Genomic DNA, 20891 nt, shown 5'->3' with positions numbered 1-20891 from the left:
TTCACCTGCCTCAGCTTTCTGAGTATTGGTATGAAAGGCAAGTGACACCATGTTTTGTTTTGTTTTTTAACTTGAGCATATTAGGGAAACCACTTTTTCTTTGCAGGCCACCCTGGGAGACATAGAAGTAGACCTAGGCCTCAGATTTCAGCAGAGTCTTGCAGTACTTACACTACTGCACAGGTGGCCAGGTGACACAGCTCCTCTGTCACATGGTAGCCCCAATCTTTTGCCTTGGTGACTGGTTTCTAGGGATGCTTCAGCCTATGGCAGCATTATATACCTCTGAGCTATACTCTTCAAAGGCAAGGCTTCCGCTACTGATGGTAGTACATGCCTCTAGCTCTGCCACTCTGGAGGCTGAAGCAAGAGAGTTTGAGGCCAGCCTGGGCTACACAGTGAAACCTTGTTTCAGCAACAACAACAACAACAACCACCACCACCACCCAACCAAACAACAAAAATACTAATAAATTAACCAAATAAACAGGTAGCCAAATAAACTCTCACCCCTTCCTCAAATCCCAAACCAAACAACCTAAGATAGCCCTGCTGGGTTGGCAGATGTGCCTTGCAATGGTAGCAGCCACAACCACCTTCTAGAGCATGGCCTGGGCTGGCTTAGGCAGTTCAAATGCAAGTACACCATTCTGTTCAACCCTTCCCATGTATTCTCAAATTGGAATGTATCTCCACTGTGTATCTTCTCGGCTGTCATCCCATCCCAACCAGCTTAATTCTGATACAGAAGTTCCAACTTTGAACTTACTCAACTTTGGGTAAGTTCCACAAAGATTATACTAAACAAACAATCAAACAAACAAACAACCAAACCAAACAACAACAACAACAACTTAAACAAGACCAGGTAGGGCCCTGAAAGGAGAAGCAGGAGTCATAGGCTCCTTGTGCAGCTGATGTTTGCCAAGAGGGTCACATGCCCAGTTACCATAGCCACTAGTTAAAGGTGCTCAGAATGGATGCTAGGGTAGTTATAGTAACTTGGCCAACTGGTATATAGATGAAAACCTACCCGGCTCTAAAGTCTGCATTTCCCACTCGCTATCTTCTCCCATGTAAGAACCCCATGCTACAACCTCTCAAACTCTAGGTTCAAGCAGACAGAGAACAGAAGATGGCATTCAGATGTAAACCTTGTTGAGGATCACAGGCAAAGAGGCCTCCTTTCATGCTCTTATGTTAGGACATGTAGCCCCTATGAATGGCTAAACACACTGGCCTAGCCAGAGTCATGGGCTGACTGAGGCTGCACTGAGGGAAGAGTACCTTACATACCCTGTCAGAAGAGGGCAAAATGTGGAGACTGGAGAGGTTAGGTACACCCATGTATGTGGGAGCGAGACAAAGGCATGTCTCACTTTTCCATTCAATGTCTGCCTTCCAGCTAACATGGCTCAGTTGTGCTTATAACCAGTAAAGAGACCAGAACTGAAGCCAAGAGGATCTCACTCCCAGAGGATGCAAAAGGCTGAAATAAGAAATGTTAGTCAGTTAGTCAACAAACTGATTGACAAGACTCAAGAAAAAACCACCACCACCACTAAGATTAACACAGGAGCTACTGCTCTTCTCTGAAGACATGGGCTGAGGACTTCTGTGTCTAATATTGATTGCTTGGCTCATGGACCTAAGTATACATTGTCTGCAGCACTGGTCACTGTGGAGGCAGAATGTGCAGTTCAGAGAAAAGGCTGGCAAAGAGGCTCAGTCATACGACTCTGCATTGTGGGAGCTCAGAGATGGATGGTAGAGGAGCCTACATGGAATAGGCCTACTCTAAGTTATAAAAGACATGATGAGAGGATTCCAGGTGACAGGAAATAAGAAACCCTTTGGTGGTCTCAGGTAAAGTAGTGATTTGAATGAGAACACCACAAGGCTCATATATTTTGGATATATTTTGAATGGTTGGTGGAATGGTTTGGGAAGGATTGGGGTGTGGCCTGTTGGAAAGGGTAGGTCACTGAAGGCAGGCTTTGAGGTTTCAAAAGACTGGAGCTATTCCCAGTGTGTTCTCTGCCTTGTGCTTATGAATCAAGATGTGAACTCTCACCTGTTCCTCATGCTATTTACGCCTGTGCTCCATCGTCAGGGACTCCATAAGCCCAATGAAATGCTTTTTTTTTTTTTTTTTTAAAGCTGTCTTGACCATAGTGTTTGTCATAGCAATAGAAAAGAAACAAATACAGGTAGAGACCACCTGGGTTATAACTATCAGTTTATCACCAGTACCAGCCCACATCTTCAGCAAGATAATAAATAATAGTGAAGAAATAAATGATCAACTCCAGATAAAATAAGAAAGAATACTTACTGCTGCCTCACTATCTGTTGGGTAGGTCTGATGACATCATGAAGATTAGACATGGGGCTAGACAGATACTCATGCTGATAACATAAGTTATCCAGAATGAGCTCACATATCTTTCTGTGATGAGTGTGGTAAGGTTAGGACTAGAGAGATGGCTCAGAGGTTAAGAGAATTTGTTGTTCGTTCAGAGAACCCAAGTTTAGGTTCCAGCACTCATTTTAGGTAGCTCACCATCACCTGTAATTTAAAAAAAGTTTTGGCAGGATGTGTTCCTGCTAGAGCCTCTCTTTTATTAATAGTTTTAACTTTTCATTTACATTAAAAATTTATATTTGTGGTGTGTGTGTGTTTTCAGGTACACACATGTGTAGATGTCAGAGGATAATTTGCTGAAGTCAGCTCTCTCTCTTTACTCTAAGTCCCAGACATCAATTTCAGGTCATCAGGCTCTACCTGATTCTCTTATTGGCTTCCAGAGGTGGGTATAGTTCATAGCTACCTGATAGCTAGGAACTGATAATGTTATAGCATTTGAGAAACTTGCTCTGGGTCCTCACCTACAGCCCCAAGGTTGGGGTACAAAGGTCTAGCCCTTATTTTAGCACTTCCCATAAAAAGGGAAATAGAGTCTCAGCTCACATCTGATTGGCATTAAAATCTGGTCTCTCTGCTAGATTCTGTTCCCTTCCTAGGCCCTAAAAGCTGCATGGTGTGAACTATGGCAGAATGTGGCTCTTGATCTGAGACCTGGTCACCTCCCACACAATGAGGTACTTAAGAGAGTTAATAGAAACAAACAGACAAACAACAACAACAAACCAGAAAGTTTTCATGTCTCTATCACTCAATTTTCACCAAAGGTTACATGTTACATGGTTATAGCTCAGGTAATTGTCATAATGTCTAGATCTGGGCCACTCTGCATACATAGTGGATCCCCATAGTTGCTACTGCCAGGGAGACAGACCAGATGGTCCCAGGACATGGGGCTCCCTCCTGGCTCCATTAGCTCTGATAACCAGCAACTACACACTTAGTCTCCTCCTCTGGAATTTTGTCATTTCAACAATGTTTTATAGATATACTCACACAGCACTTTAGCCTTCCAAAGTTTCCCTAAACTGAGAACGTCATCCATTTAAAAAATGTGTAGAGTATAAAACCATAGCATCCATAGCTAACAAGAGAAAGGCAATAGTGTAAGAAGATGGTTCTGTAATCCTGGCCAGTTTGTGCTCTTTGACAATTCCTCAACCTTGAGCCTTGGTTTCCTCATCTGTAAAAATGGGTATGGGGCCTGATGGTGAAGAAAGGTAGCATGTGGAAGCACTTGGCAAACGGCAGGCTCTCGGTAAGTTTTAGCTGTTTGTTATGATTGATAAGGAGCCAAGGAAGCCTCCAAGCTTTACTGAAAACAAGGCTCTTGCTGGTCACAGATGACTGAATAAATGACCACACCAGCCCTCAAATGACCCCAGGTTTTTCTAACCCTGTGTTCCCAAGACTCTAGCATGGGACCTCTACAGGGTCCTTCACTCCACAAGTACAGCCTCATGAGAACAAGTGGCCCTGCAGCACTGGATTCTCTGGGCTTAAATTCAGGGTGGGGGTGGGAATCTGGACAGAGTGGAGGAAGGGCTGAGCACTCTCCACTCAGTACAGAGGCTCTTGAGCAAGCCAGGCTTGAGGAGTGGGAGACCCCAGGGAGCTACTGAGCTCAGGAGTGGCCGAAGAGGCAGGGGTTAGATGAGTGATTAGATTAGGTACTACCTGGATGTCCCTAAAGCTCAGCACTACTCAAAGGCTTCAGGGGTGAAGAGGGACAACGGTTTGCACTACACTTGAGGTCACCTCTACTACGATTAGCTATGGAAATCTGGAGAAAAAGAAACTTCCCCCCAAATCACATATGCAAAGACTCCATTATACAATTGAGAGAGCACTCAATGTCGAGCCTTTGAGTAGCTGGGAACCCAGCACAAATGGCTGGCTATATCTTAAGCAATATGCCCACGGCTCATTGAAAACAGGACAAAACTGGGCATTCAAGATCCGTCATGATTTACTGAAAGTAGCATTGTCTGTGCTTCTGCATGGCACCAGCAGGGGTGGGATGGGGGGTGCTCCTCATGATGGCAGGGTCACTCCCGTGTCTCCTGCTCCCTGGGACTTTTCAACTCCCCTGGCCAGTATTCACTCTACTTAGTTTTTCTCCTTTGAAGTTAGAGAATACAGCCTCATCGATCACTGACACGTTGGGTTTCAAAAGGACTGGGAGTGAATTCACTTTTTTTTTCCCCTAACAACCGAGAAAGATTGAGCTGGGAAGAGTGAGTGAGAAGGAGGTAAGGAGGGAGGGAGCAGGCCAGGACCAATAGGGCCTGCTGGGTGATGTTCTCAGCCCCTCAGTGAACAACTGGCCTCAATGCAGGGGGAGGGGTACTCGTAAAGTGTCCTGCCCCACTCCACTCCTAAATACCTGGGTAGCTCACAGATGCCTCATCTAGATTCTATGTTGCTTCATAGTCTTGCTAGTCTAGCTGGGGAAGGAAGTATAGAGCCTTAAGGGATGTGTGACCTCATACATTTTTCACTGGAACAGAAACAAAGATGGACAGAAAGTTTTTATGTCCCTATCACCCAACTGATGGGCAGATGGCTTCTCCTGGTAATACCACATGCCCATGCTGTGCAGGCAGAAACCCCTCGTCGGACTCTCTCACCCGTTTCTTCCTGTGAGCTCTGGTCTGACATCTGATGACCACTACACCTTTCTAAATGCCTTGTGTGATATTGTCTCAACAAAGCTGCTATAGATAAGGCTCTGAACCAAAGTCCCACTCCATCCCTCTTGTGGGTAACAGCTTCCACAATGAAATCAAGAGAATGTCTATGCCTGGGGACAGCCCAATGAGGTCCTCAAAGAACAGCCTGTTTATATATCCCCTGTGTCACAGTTATAGCAGAGGCCTGCGAATTTTAGAACATAGGGAATGCAGACTGTGTGAAGTTCAAGAAAAAAAGAAAACAAAACAAAACAACAACAACAACAAAAAAAACATTATGCTCAATCCTTACACACCAAGAAAACGTTGACTAATTCCGGGTTACCTCCTGTTTTACATGTACTTTTTGCTCATTGTAACTAGTAAGACCTTGATGCAGAGTATCAAACCTTAAAAAAAAAGAAGAAAAAAAAAGCCAAGCACTGACAAAAATATATTTGTATACATTTATGCAAAAATGTTTAAAATTTTTTTCTTTTATCTTTGTTTTTTAAAACAAAGTTTTTTTAAAAAGTTAACTCTATCCACAGTATATGTAAAAACCTGTGTGATCTGGTGAAGAATACTTAATAAGGTATTTTATAACAATCTCAAATCTGTTTTCTCTGTTGTCAGCATAATTAAACAGTGAAATAATTGTGTTTACTGATTCAATCTCAGTATGTTGGCAATGAAAGTTGTTTTTTCCTTTTGGTTTGTATCTTCTATGGAAAGCCTCATATGAGAGAAAATACTTCACATTGAAATGTATTGTTTATGTAAAATAAATCGATTTCACTTCACAAATAAAAAAAAAAAACCCTCTTTCACTCTCACCAAAAAAAAAAAAAAAAAAAAAAAAGAACACAGGGAATGACTGCACTCTTCCTGGATCTGTTCAGAGAAGCCATTCCCAAACTGTTCTCTCTCACTGGCCCTCCTTGACTGGAACTGGAATCTCTGCCTGCCCTGTTAATATTCCACATACTAATAGTCTGACTCCTGACACTTCCTGAAGTCAGTGCTGTGTTGTCTGATGAACAGTGACTGACACTCTTACCAGTGCCTTCTGAATGCTTTTGCTGTGTTGGAATTTCCCACGGATGAAGATATTAGGCCTCTACTTAGATTGGCTGAGGGTGGTCATTTCACAGATTTTTATCAAATGTTAGTTACACCTCCTTCCCAGGCAAGCAATCTTTGGCTTCTCAGCCATAGCAGGCTTTCTTCCCACCACCTTACACTCCAGCTGTTCAGAGACTAGTTCTAATGGCAGTTGTAACCCGCAAGCTGCCTTGTTGATTGTAATTTTTAAAGCCACTGAGTTATGAGATTAAAGCATGAGTGAGTGAGTCACTGACATGGGCGTTCGCATGTAATCGACAAAGTCTTGCCTGGCTCTGCTCACCGTCAGCTCTGTGATAGTCAAGAGGATTTGTCTAGAGAACCGAGAGTTTTTTTCTCTTATAGTTTTGCTCCCTGATCCAAAAGATACACTCTTCAGTTTTTTGCCAAGTCTTAAACCAGAGAAGATCTGCTTACAAGCCATTCGTGAGGTAATTTCTTTGCAGATGGCTCTTGGAGGGTACTGTGACTGGCAAGGTTCTTAGGTCTGACTATACCCAAAATGGCTCAGGTTTGTCCAGTTCTGCTGTTAGAACTGTTTTCCAAAAGAAACTTCTGGGCCTGGAAATGTGTTTATAAAGGAAGAGAGAACATAGAAATAAATTCTGAAGCTATAAAACTTCTAGAAGAAAATCTGTGATTCTAAGTCAGTTAAAATTTTCTCATGCCAGGAGTTAGAGAAACAAACCTGTAATCCCAGCACTTGGGAAGCTGAGGCAGGGGGATCTTCAGTTTAGGGCCAGTCTGAGTGACATAGTAAGACTGTTAAAAAAATGAATAGGGCTAGAGAGATGGCTCAGCAGTTAAGAGCACTGTCTGATCTTCCAGTGGGTCCCACAGTCAGTTCCCAGCATGTGGTAGCTTACAGCCATCTATAATGAGTTCTGATGCCCTCTTCTGGCATTCAGGTGAACATGTAGATAGAGCATTCATATACATTAAGTAAATTAATAATAATAGCCACCAAAATGAAGAAAACAACAAAAATATTAGATATAATAACATATGAACACATTTGATAAACTGGACTGCTTCAAAATTAAAAATTTCTTTTCAAAAGATGAGAAAAAAAGAGTAAAAAAGAGCTAGAAGAATAAGATAAGAAATGAAAGAATGAGCTGGATTATCTGTGGTGTCATCAACCTGGCAGAGGTTCTATTTAAAATATCATAAGAAGCCTCAAAACTTAGTACTAGGAAACCAACAACAAAAACAAACAAACAAACAAGCAAAAACCCAACTAAGAAATGGGCAAAAAGTAGGATAGGAAGATATCTCAGTTGGAACATGTTCCCATGCAAGCATGAGAATATAAGTTTGATTTCCAGAACCCACATTAAAAGCCAGGCATGGTGGTCAGTGCTGGGTAGGTGGAGATAGGATGATACCTGGAGCTCACTAGTCAGATAGTCTGGCCAAATTGGTGACTCTGTGTCTCAGTAAGAGATCCTATTTCAACAAACAAGGTAGAGGCAGCTGAAGAATGATACCTTAAGTTGACCTTTGCCCCCTGTATGTATGTGCTCATGTGTGGCTGACTAGGGGCTGATGATAAGCAAGACAGTCTGCCTACCAAGGGAGTTTATTAGGTGAGGCAATTATTCTGTATTTTGGCCATATGATTATGTGTGGAGCTTGTGGACTTGTACACTAAAGATGGTGGGTTTTATTGTATATAATTCCACCTTAACAGGGAAAAAGTGGTTATAGCTGATTAGAGTAGGAGTCTGTGCTGATGGTGTTGGAGGTCCCAGGGGTGGAAAGTAGAACCTGCTTTCCACAGACCTGGCAAAGACAGGCCTGAAAGCTGATAGAGACACAGAAGGAAAAGAGGCAACTCAAACAATGGACTACCACTTCCAAGTTACTTATATTAACAAAAATTAAAGCAAAGCCACAAACTGAATTTGCTGACAAGAGAAACAGCATAGCACTGTTCTCTGATGGGGTAAACTTCAATTAGTCCAACCTTTCTGTAAAACACCCAGAAAGCCAAAAGATCCAACATGGACATAGTATTATTACTAGGTAATGAGTAGCCAATGGCTACTTTTCCCTTGTTCATTAAAAATGTTTATAATGTAAACATATATTAATTTTATAATAAACTAAAGTTAATTTTAAGAATTGACACAGAAAAAGTTAATGTTCTTCAACCTAGTAATTTAAAGATGTTTGTATTTCTAGGTGATTTTTAAACTTTATGTATAAGGGTACTAATTACAATGTCATTCATAGCAGTAAAAACTGTAACTATTCCAACTGTAGTAACACAAGGAAGTATTCTTTCCTGGATCAGTTTGTACAATGAGTAATTTGCAGCTCAGAATTGAGTGGCTTGGAATGTGACATGCAAAAATACCTGCTTCCCTTCCTCACTCACACTCTTGTTCCTCATCGAAAGGCAGAAAATATTTGGACCTACTGTGTAATTCTAGTAGTTCTTGTAAAGCTACTCTGAGGTAGATAATGTAAGAAAATCGATAATTAAGCATGCTTCCAACAAGGTCTATCGAGTCAATTTAAAGTAACTGCTTCGTGGCTGGCGGGATGGCTCAGTAGATAAACTTGCCTTCAGTCAAGTCTGACAACTTGAGTTCCATCCTGGGACCCGTACAGTATAAGAGCAGATTCCTGCAAGCTGTGCTGTGATCTTCACTGCATGCTGTGATATGTAGTTCCACACTTGTCCAAATAACTAAAAGTGTATTAAAAACGTGCTTCATATTTTCACACTATGTATTTCCTTTGTCTTGGGGATAGAATGTTTCATCTGTACAGTAACAGGGTGTTTCTTTTTTTTTTTTTTTTCTTTTCCAGACAGGGTTTCATGTACTCCAAGCTGGACTCAAATTGTCTGTGTATTTGAAACTGGCTTTGAACTTCTGACTCTCCTGATTCCACCTTCTGAGCGCTGGGATTTCAGGTGTGTGGTCACTACGTAGTTTATGTTTTGCAAGGGATTGAACCTAAGGCTTCATGTTGTTGGATAAGCACTTAACAGCTAAGCTATATATCCATAGCTTGGTAATTAACTTTTAGAAAAAGTATATATATCCTTGTGTGGTAAAATGTTTCCTCAGACAGTTCTGCCATTGGTCCGTGATACCCACAGGTTCCTGAGGGATGAGGGAGCATTTGCAGGAACTCAGTGTAGAACGAACAGGCCAGAAGAGTTTTGGCCCAGGAAAAAGAGTCCCCAGCACACTGAAGAATAAAATCTGAAATGAACTGGGTCAATCCCAAGAAGCAGTCATGGCTGAAATCTAAGGATCAGCTGCAAGGGTTCTTTTTCTCCAATGCAGGTTTTACCAACGTCAAAGCATTCCATACTTCTTATGTAGCTGTCTGGCTCACATTCAATTGACGTGAGTGTGACATGGGGGCAGGGCAAGGATGTGCAGTATGTCCTGTGAATAAAAAGAGTCCCAGGGTTGCCTAACTGTGAGTACAATTACCCAAAAGGCAAGGTTCCGGAAGGATCAAATTCCTTTCCATCTGTCAAGGTCACTAAGATGAAATAATCTCATCTCGGAGGAAATGAGGATTCTAGCCATGCCCTGTTCAAGTCACAGAAGTTCTTGTCTCTTCTGGTCAGCATGTGAGACTTTCCTCCCCTCTACTGTACCCTGGGAAGGTCAGCAAATTCTGTTTGAGCAACCTGGGCTTTATTCTAAGTTCTCTTCTTAAAAAGCCCCAAAGACTAGCAGAAAGCCTTTATCTGGTGGTAGCCATTTCCATTCTGAGCAAAATGGGGATCCTCTCAGGATCCTACCATTCCTGTCCAACTTGTTTCTGCCCCATTCCAGGGCTGAGAGGAGTGGCTCCTGAGGTAGCTCATCCAGAATTATCTGGGAGGAGGTACAGATCTGATACTTTTGCCTTTTCAGACCAGCATCTCTCTTCTCTGTTGGAACTTTGGGAGTGTCCTTCCTGATGCCCCCAGCAGGGATATTCCAATCAGAGAAGGAACCTCTGAAGTGTCAGAGATCCCAAGGGTACTGAAGCTTTCTGACTCCTCACACCTATCATGGCAGCTCCACCTGAGAAAGTCCTCACCACATCTTTTCTGCATGCTGGATGCCCTGGCAAAGAATCAAGCATCAACCAGTTTATTCGGGCAGCTCTGGTTTACACTGTATAGTAACTCTCTTATGCAAACATGTCTCTGCTCTACAGTCTTGGCTCCCATTCTCCCCACTATAGCTAGCAGCACCTTATTTAAAAAGGCCAGCATACACAACACTGTTTAGAAACCCTGAACAAATGGCTTGTTAAAAAGCAGCACTGTTCAGGGAGTGAGGATATAAAGATTAATACTACGTGGTCTTTGCAGTGTAGGAACAGAATGCTAGAGGACAAGACAGGGGTAGAGATAGAAGATGACAAGACAACTGGACAATGTGACAAAGACAGGCATGAAGGGCAGGAGCACCCAAGAGAGAAGACTGACCGGGTCAGCCCCACATGGAATAAGTAGAGGATTTCAGTATTCAGACTATGTAGGTCCAGAGAGAGGTGAACCTCGAGGATATAGCAGCAGGCATAAAGCAGTGGTTTTTTTTGTTTTGTTTTGTTTTGTTTTCGTTTTTTGTTTTTGTTTTGGCCTGGAAGAAATGAGGCTAGGCATCAGCATGTAGAACAAACCAGAAGGCAAGCAAAGCTTCTAGAGGTGGGCTAGTAGCCAAACTTGCTTTCTAGAGTTACTTAGAAAGCAGACTCAGTTTTCTGCTGAGGCTCAGCACAGGCCCATTGACCAAGTGCAGCAGCTCCAGCTTCAGGACTTACCACACCCTGCCTGGGAAAGACACCCAACAGTCAAGGTCATAGTAGGGGTGGAGGAGTGGGGAAGCATCCCAGGTTCTCCAGCTGGCAGAGGGCATGGCTCCATCTCTGGCTACTATTTTTTTTTTTTTGCCTCCTTTCATCTAAATGGTCTCAAAGGTAGATGGAGACACTTTCACCTCAGTTTGTCACATGTGTCTGGTCTCAGGCTCAGTGCTCAAAGGATGAGGAGCTGCCTTTGGCTCTTCTCATGCTTATCAGTGAGCACAGCTTACTTGAGATCCTCTCGACCTCCTTGGCTCCGTCCATACATTCTCCTTTACTAGGTATGCAGACTTAGGGTAGGATATCTGTTTCCCACTGCCTACAGCCCCCTCCCAGAGTTATGAGCAGTGTTCCTGCGATTGAAGAGAGAACTTAAGAGGCATCCCATGCACCTAGCAATGGTGACTGGTCATATGTGAGTCCACATTCACAACAACTTTCAAGGTAAACAGGATTTTCTGACATTTTTGGAAGTATGAGAAATGGCTCTATGCTGTCACAGGAAGAGTGAGTGTGGGGAGAGCACAGATGGTACTAACAAGCCACCCAGAGGAGTTCATCTGACAAGGAAGGATGTGCACCAGCTTTTACACACCAGTTAACGAGCCACAGACACTGATCAGGTCGTGTAAGTGGCTGTAATTAGCTATATGTAACTAGGTCACATTTCAAGGTTGTTTCCTGCCCATGCCTTGGGATGCATAAATATGGCTGTTTTCTGCAATTCCATATGAAATTAATGTACAGTAACTAAACTGATCTGTCACTCTCAAAGGAAAGGTTCCCAGACCTCATCCTTGAAGTATGTGTGTCCTGTTTCTCTGAGATGAAAGGGAAAGCTCCCCACCCTTGCTGGTACCCATGAGAGACCAGGTCTGAGTGGCATAGAGAGTTGGATCTACAAATGAAAATAACTGGGAAAGTAGAAAAAGAAGCAAGTTGCCAAATACCTAGTGAAGCCACGTGCTGTTAACATTTAAACAAAATGCAGAAGCCCACCAAGTCACTGTCACTACCCTAAAGAGTCGCAAAGCCACTCCTTGGACCTCCCTCCCTCCCTCTCTCTCTCTCTCTCTCTCTCTCTCTCTCTCTCTCTCTCTCTCTCTGTGTGTGTGTGTATGTGTGTGTGTGTGTGTGTGAGATAACAGAGGGATTTTCTTTAGTCTAAACTGTTGGTTTTTCTTATAATTATTCACACCAGGATAACACAAATGACTCCTGTGAACCATTACAAACAGGAAGTGAAAGGCACAAAGAGACAGAAGTTACAAATGATGTCCTTTGAAGAACAGAAAAGACAGAAAGCTCTTGGTATGCTTCAGACACATGGATTTCTTCAGGGTTCTAAGGATGAGCACTTGGTTTGGGGCAGGAGTCACTCCTCGGTCTCAAGCTCAGCAAGCACTCCCAACTACTGTCTATCCCTGCACTCTGGGTAGAGTCTGTCTTAGTGCTTCTTACTGTCTGGTGGGTCAATGCCTCCCTCCCCACACCTGAAACTTCTCACTTCTCATTTACGGTCTTGGCATCCCCCACACCAGGCTCCCCAAACAGGCCTCTGAAGCTATGCTGAGTGAAGAACTCTCAGAATGAAAAAACTGGGCTGTGCCTATCTTTTTTTTAAAACAATTTTTAAAGATTTATTTATTTATTATATGTAAGTACACTGCAGCTGTCTTTAGACACATCAGAAGAGGGTATCAGATCTCATTACAGATGGTTGTGAGCCACCATGTGGTTGCTGGGATTTGAACTCAGGACCTCTGGAAGAGCAGTCAGTGCTCCTAACCACTGAGCCATCTCTCCAGCCCAGGGCCATGCATATCTTATGCTTTAAGGTGACACAGACACTAAAGCTAAAGGAAAGCCAGAGGGCTTGCCTATCCTCCACAGCTGCATCCATTGTCATCGTGAGCAACACCGAGCAGCCATAGAGAGTGCAGCTATGGTGGAGGAAAGGAACTCTGCTGTGCTTCGCGCTTTGGAGGGTGAGGAGAGAAGCTACTCAGCTTCCTCACAGTCTGCTCTTCCTGGAGTAGTCCCTACATTCAGAGGGCCAGGGGAGGCTAGACGGAGGGCTGCCCTGACCCTGAGGATCCTGCAGAGGAGGACAGAGAATGCTGCTTCTTTGGCTTCATTACTGGCTAAAGGGACTGGACTTTAGGAAGGGAAAATAACTGTGCTGGGGGTGGTGGAGGGATTAGTCACTCTTACTTCCAGCCTCTAACTGGACCCCTAAGCATAGTACTAATCAAAAGAATAATTTACTTAATTGTATGGAACCATCCTGAGAGCTCACTTAGCCCAACTGTTCTCCATTACCTAGCCTGGCTTCCTGGGGAAGTGGTAATGAGCTGCTAAAGGCTTGCTGGGTAATAGGACTGAAAAGCTTGCTGGTCAGTTAAGCAGGGGTCAGTGATGTGTGGGCCACAGTTTAACCTGCTCTGTGTGGCTGTGGAGTAAGTAGAGAAGGATTTTTACTTTTTTAAATAGTTGAAAAATAATTAAATGAAGAATAATATTTGTGGCCTGTGAAAATGATATCAAGTCCAAGTCTCAGTGACCTTCACATTTTACTGCACATCAACTACTCCCATTCATTTGGAGCACACTAACAGGCAGGGCCGAGTCAGAGACAGACCATATGGATCAGAAGCTCATGTCATTTACTCTCTGGCCTTTCCCGGGAAAGCCTGCCAACACTAATTGAATGGCTAGGCTAAGTTGGGATCAAACATAACAGATTCACACAGCTTGAATCCCAGGGTATTCAAAAGTGTCTTCCATTAGAAAGGCTACCTTTACAAAGAAACTGCATGGAGCTTGAGCTTCAAAACTGTGTCAAGTAGGTTTCATGGATGACAGAGCTGAGGTCTTAGTAAAGCCTCCTTTACTTTGTATGAAGTTTCCTTAGGGTTTCATCACTGGACTTTCAAGTCCTTCTGAATTCAGAGAGTCACAGTCTTAACTGCCTGCTGGGAGACCCTGTCTGAATGGTTTGTTTCACATAGAAGCCTTAACTTGGCTAGGTTCAGAGAGCTTCAGAAAGCAGGGTGTGGAGTTCCCTGACATCAGCCAGTATTGGTCTTAGTACTGCGGATCCATTTGGCACCCCACTACCTTTCCATCATATCCTTTCTGAAGGCAAGAGCTGAGCTAGAACCCCCAAAAGGGATGTAAAGTCTGGCAAGTCTATCTTCCTCTCTTGATAGCAGCTGCTGAAGGTTGGCCTGTGCTAGTCAGGAACAGAGGCCCTCTGATGGCTCCTCTTGCATCAAACTCAGGCTGTGGATATTAGACACCATTGTGATTTCTTTTATTCCACACATACAGAAGTCTTGGTCCCATTTTGGCCCCTTTTAAGATTCAGGAAAGATGTATATTATAAACAAATAATTAAAGTAAAGTGGCCATTTGTACCAAGTTCCTTGGACTACTCTGGCAGCAGAAAACGTGGATTTAGAGACAAGACACTCAGAAGGGTCATTATTCAACTCAGCTGACTAAAACCTACTAGGTTGTCTTGGAGGTCTATGTCACTTTTGGGGCAAAGGAGAATCACCTTTTGGAAGAGAACTTTGTTAAAATCAGCTCTAGGTGAGCATCATTTAGAGAGTTATTCTGCCTCAAAGCAGCACTCTAGACTGCTTCCTAGCATAGGCCTGCATACCAGGCTCAGGAAACAAGCCTGCCAGCTGGGGCCTCAAATCTCTCAGATCACGCCAGCCACTGAGGCCTGAGTTTGGGATTGCAAACACCTCAAGGTCAAGTTGCTCTGCCATTCTGCACTTATCAAGCCTGTATCTCTGACTCTGCAAACAGGCACCATATTAGTGCCTCGTATTTCATCCTTGCTCACTCTCAGGGTCATCAAACACTGATTTCTTGGAACAGCAAAGCTTCTGGATTGGTTGAAGACTGATCTCTAATTGCTGCTGACATAAAAGGATGTGCTGTTTTAGATTGCCACCCAAAACATGGACACAGTGAACTATGGCAGACAAAGCTTCAGAGAACAATACCAAACAGCAGGCCACTGAAAAGGCACCAAGGAAAAATGGACTTGTGAGGGCAAAAAAGGCAACAGGGACAGGAGAACAAATACAGGGCTTCTGAATAAGCCATTTAGCTGATTTATAAATGGTCTCACCAGTGTCCTTGGCTGCAAAGATTGATGTCTCCATCTAAAGTGGGGGTCTACAGACTTGCTTTCTGGGGAACTAAGGAATCAACTCCAAGGATACAAATTCATTACTTTCAGACCTTAATTAACTGGAACCTAATTAGGTTTTTGAGGTTGTTTTCCCCTCTCACTTTAAAGGCAAACTTTTTTTTATCTTATGTCAGCATGGTGTAATAAATGGAGGAAAACCAAACAAAGAGCTACTTGGATGTCTGGCAATAAGCAACCACCTACCTGTGGGGACCTTAGCCTTCCCTTATGAGTTAAGAGGGCCACTGGGATACAAATATTTAGTCTTTTCAGCAATACAATTCTGAGTATCAGATATGCTAACAGCTCATCCTCTATCAATAACCTATGGCTATTACCCTGATGACTGACTACACCTCTTCCATGGGAGGGAGCTAAGTTGCCTTTGTTTCTCTTCCCCTTCCCCCAGCTTCACAGATGAATCAATCCAGTTGAATTTGTATAGCATCTTGATGGGGAAACATCTGGAAATGGTACTTCAGAAACTTCCTCATTTGATGGGCTTGGGTAACAGCTAATTTGTCATTGTAAAAGTCAAGTAAATAAGAGTATCATGTATAAGAGGCACACATAATATACATCTTAACATTTTATATTATAACTTAATTACATTAATAATTTAATTTACATTTATTCTCCATTTTTGAAAAAAGTGAGTTTTTAGAAAACACAAGTCAGTACCTGGTATGGTGGTTCACCATTTGGGAACCTGAGGGTAGCCATACCTAAGCTACAGAGCAAGAGAAAACTAAACTTATTCTTTTCATTGCCTTTCTCTCTCCCTCTCCTCTTCTTCTCCCCACCTCCTTCTCTTCCTCCTCCTCTTCCTACTCTTACTCTTCTTTGCCACATGATCTTGACATATATCTTATATGGTCTTGAGCTTTCAATCTCCCTGTTTTGGCTTCCTGAGTGATGAGATTATAGGTGTCAATATCATAGATTTCTAGTCTTTGAGAAAACTAAAACCAATTCATCTTTTGAAGACTTCCTTAAGCCCAACAATTCATTTGTAAAGTGACTTTAGTCTGAATGTCTCCTTCTCCAGCTCCTCTTAACTAAAGAAAAGAAATTCTGAAGACTTGTCTTTCTAAAACATCTACGTGTTTACAGAATAAACCGTTTTCTTTTGAAAGTTGTATTTGATCTGTCTGTAATATTTAGTCTAAGGATAATTACAACAGCCTGTGCAACTGGTACACTCAGGTTGGGTGCACACACATAATGCTCCCATACATCAGAGGGAGAAGAGGATGCCAGGAAGCCTATGTGCCATGCTATGGGCATCAGGCACCACTTTATGCAGAAGGAATGGTGAGTAAGCACTGCTGAGCTGCTGAAGGGCAGTCAGGCAGATAAGACTGGTAGAGAGGCTAGACTTGAGAGAAGGAGGGAGGTCAGAGACTGGTTCTGACATCATTAGCATCAACTTAGCTACTTGGAATCAGAAAGGAACTGTTGGTGGAGATGGCAGGAAGGTGGGATGCAGCCTCAGGACACCAAGTATGAAGCAAGGAGCAGAGGAAGAAATCTCTATGAGAGGATAGAACTGGGGTCACAAAGACCCACAGGCTTCACAGAGGAGACCTGGGAGTGCTCCCTCTGTTTCTACCTCTTGAATAGTTTAAGTATGACTAGGTGCAGATCTTCTTTGAAAGTCTGGTAAAATATTGCTGTGAATCCATCTGGCCTGAACTTTTCTTTTTACCTGGAAGTTTGTTTGTTTGTTTTAACTATTTCAATGTCCTCATTTGTTATGAGTCTGTTTAGGTTGTTTACTTCTTGGCTTAATTTTGGTGGTTTGGTTGAATCTAGAAACTCATCCATTTCTTTTAGATTTTCCAACTTAATAGAGTACAGTTTTCTTAAAGTATGCCCTTATGAAACTGTTGTATGTTTCCCTGTTCATTTTTGATGCTGTTAATCTGGTCCTCTTTCTCTCTCTTGGTTAGTTGGACCTAGAGTCTGTCAGCCTTGCTTATCTTGGGGATAAGCTGGTTCTTGGAGGACCAGCTGTTGGATTCATCCATATCACTGGGTGTGCCCTGGAAAGTCTATCTTGTCTCTGACCCCTCACATGCCTCTGTCTTTGTCTTTCTCTCTCTCTCTCTCTCTCTCTCTCTCTCTCTCTCTCTCTCTCTCTCTCTCTCTCTCTCTCTCTCTCTCTTGCTTACTGGCCGCCATGAGACAAGCACCTCTACTGGGCCACATGCTTCTCACATATTACCCTCCCCTTACTGTGGACCAGAAACAATAGAGCCAAGTTCCAAGTGCCTCTGAAACCATGAGCCAAAAATATGTCCTTCCTCTATTCTTTGTCTCAGGGATCAGTCACAGCAATGCCATCTACAAGTGAGAATCCAATCCTGTATACAAGCTTTCCAGGTAAGAGCAGCTGGGAGCCACAAAACTATCTACACAAATACCATCTTTCCCTGACTCATACTATCATAGGGTGGCAGATTGGCAGGAGAAATAGGTGGAGAGAAAGAGGCTACCAGGCTGTGTCTCACTCTTGGGTTTTGGACACAAGCCAAACTCAAGACTGCATAAAACAAGAGACTCACTGACCTGATCTAAACGAAGTGCACCATCTACGAAGCGCTGGCGGCGGAGTTGCTTTGCAATGCTGTGCAGGTTCAGGACTGCCTGGTGCACCTCCTCGATGCTGTGCTCTGGAGAAATAGGGGGAAGCTCTTCCTCAGGAATCTTCTCAGTTGGATTTTCGATCATGCTCTGGGCATGGTCGTAGCTCAATTTAGTGCAAGAACGAATGATAGTGCGGCCAAACCACTCCTCAAGGATCTGTAAAGACAGAACAATTGTACTTATTTATATACACACACACACACACACACACAAACACACACACACTCCCATTCATGGAACACTGCCCGTGTGCTCTGACTGGTGCCACATGGATGAACCAGACACACAGGTTGTTGGCCTCTGGCAGTTTAGTCCCTGACATAATTCAACAGACAGCTGAGGTCTGCACTCTTCCCCAGCAGAAAGCAAGGGCACATTGGAAACTTGCACTGAATGGCCGTGGGAAGTGTTTCCATTTGTCTGGATAAATGGCCATCAGTGTCACAAAGAGGAAAAAGAAGATGGGATAGCTGCCTGAGACACAACATGGGACTCTGATGGCTGGCTGATGGCCTAGAGAAGAAGAAGGAAAGAGAGGAGCCCAGCATCTTTCCACATACAGAATCTACCTAACACAGCTTCTATCCTAGATGTATCACCCTTGTGATTGATCACCCTCCCTGAAAGGAAGGACTGTGGCTTTTTAAAAATGACAACATGGCCACTTGGAGAACAGAAGTTACTATTTACATTTTCATTCACTCAGTGCAAAGATCTTCATAAGGAGTCTGGAGTCTGTAATATTAGATTTTACTTTTTCTTCAAAATTTCTAAAACTATACTTTTCAGACTATTCCAAGAATAATCCCTATTGCACATGGCAAGAGATTCCATGAGTTCCTGTCCTCTATGGCAATCAGGCTTCACATCTGGCATGCACAAGGCCTTGCATGCTATAGGCAAGGACAGCTATGGAGCCAGTTACAGGGGTTGGCAAGCTGTCTGGAGACAGATGCAGCTAAAGATCTCTGCAAGAAGTCATCCAGGCTTGAGCTCTGAGCATACCCACAGTTCCTGAATGGAGCCTCAGTCTCCTTTCTAAGGACATGGCTGTGACCTCTTCATTCTTATGGTCTCAGTTTCCCCTGGAGATGTATTTTCTTTCCTTTCCTTAATATTCTTTCCAAAGTCCCCCCAGTCTGGTCCTGTGTACATGTGTGTTAGACAGCCTGTTTTCAGCCTGCTGCAGATGGTGGCAGCTTATACTGTGTGCCACCCTTTCTATTCCAACATTTCCCATTGATCTAGCTCATGGACTCTCTCCCACACCTAGGTCTTGACATCCAGGTTTTGCAGCTGGCATCCTCCTCCCTAGTACATGACATTCAAGTGAAGGTAACTATCACACAAAAAAGGATGTCTGCTGTACAAAGCTGGATGAATGCTCAGAGCACTCTAAGTTTTATGCACAAAACTTTACAGCAAACTGTACAAAGCTCTTAGATGTCTGCACGCCCGTGTATCCTGGCTCTACACATTGGTTTCTTCCTTAGTATCTATCCTCTGATTGTTGAATCCCAACAGGCAGCCATGTAACCCAAGGGTGCCTACTATGCCTCACCAAAGCTTTTGTACTTGCCCAACAGTGCACTATCTTATTAGAAGCATCTGTTCCTACCTAATGGGTACCTCTGCTGCTTTGTTCCTTCTTGTCAAGACAGATAACTGTTCTCCAACACTCACACAGACACTACCAAACTTTCTACTTCAGTGTGGGTTCCCACTGTACCTTTACCTGATTTCCCTTCCTCATTTTTGTTCCTACATCCCTGACATTCTATGCCAGCCTTCTTCACAAACATACAAAGGAGAGCCTTTCGAATTTCTTTTCTCAGCCAAGATTGTCTGGCTTTACCGTGGCTCAGGACTTGTGGGAGGCACAGCTGACATGTACTAGAATAGTTTCTAGCCTGGGAAAAGCAGTCTTAAAAGTACCTCTAGGGAAAGCCAATAAAAGGATGCAAGCCAGGGGCAGCTGCCCACCGAGAAAGTAGCAAAGACCCACATGGAGGAGACCAGCTAGCCAGGGTAGAAGTCAGGCTTCTCTCGATGAAACACCTCATTAATTTCCAATGTGAAAACTGTACTCACATCAACACCCCAGTCCATAACCAGGGCCAGTGGCAGAAGATAAAAGCTTTTCATGGAAAAGGTAGAAAAAAAAAGGAGAAGGAGGAAACATATGGACAAACCCCTGAAGAGATTGTGTTCTGCCTTCTTTGTATAAGCTCAGGATTCAGGCTACTCCCTTCATCTAGCACATACTGTGAGGTGCCACTATTCAGAATGTCAGCCTAAGCAGTTTCTCCACACACTGAAGGCACATGGCTGAGATACACATCATTTAAGGAGGTACCCACTTCCTGACCTACATCCTGATACCTATAAGACCTAAAACAGTTTAGTGTTGCTGGTCCCAGCCTCTGGCACACAGCCTTTGAGTATCACTTTGACACACCAGGGGAAGAGGCATTTGACTGTCAATTTTACAGCTGGGCAATCAGGTGGGAAATACTCAAGAATCATATAAACTCTGATTCTTAATGATTTAGTTCAGGTATTTAGATTTTTAAAGGTATTTAGATACCTAAAGAGGATACATGTGCCTGCACATGTGTGTGTGTATGCACACGCACGTGCACACACATGTTTATTTTTAGCTGAAGGTCATAACATAGATAATGAGAAATAAAATATACCTCAAATACATATTCATTTCCACAATCTATAGATACAAAGATGTAGAGAAAGCTTTGGGTATCCTGTTCTATTCCATAATGGTTTTTTTTTTTTAATTTTCTGAAAAATATAAACTTATTGAGACATCTTTGGTTTAAAAAAACTACTAATAGCGATAATTTAAAAATTTAATAACTAAAAGTGAAATGCCTTCTGCACCTTTGGGCTTCCTCATAGAGAACTTTTAGTTCAAAAAGCCTAGAAGACAGAAATCAACACTTTCTTGATTGGAACAAAA

General features: G+C 43.1%; 1 protein-coding gene across 3 annotated transcripts in view; it reads right to left on the bottom strand.

Moving 5' to 3' along the window:
- DIS3L2 (DIS3 like 3'-5' exoribonuclease 2) overlaps positions 1 to 20891 on the bottom strand; it is a 311663-nt gene that overhangs the window by 41743 nt on the left and 249029 nt on the right. For all 3 annotated transcript variants that reach the window (XM_080933037.1, XM_080933039.1, XM_080933038.1), the window contains one exon: positions 17837 to 18070. In XM_080933037.1, the coding sequence (XP_080789163.1) occupies positions 17837 to 18070 (234 nt within the window). The remainder of the gene's footprint in view (positions 1 to 17836; positions 18071 to 20891) is intronic.

Source organism: Micromys minutus (assembly GCF_963924665.1).
Source record: "Micromys minutus genome assembly, chromosome: 19".
Taxonomy (NCBI): Eukaryota; Metazoa; Chordata; class Mammalia; order Rodentia; family Muridae; genus Micromys; species Micromys minutus.
The sequence above is the reverse complement of the archived record's forward strand: the minus strand, read 5'-3'. Positions and strand labels throughout refer to the sequence as shown.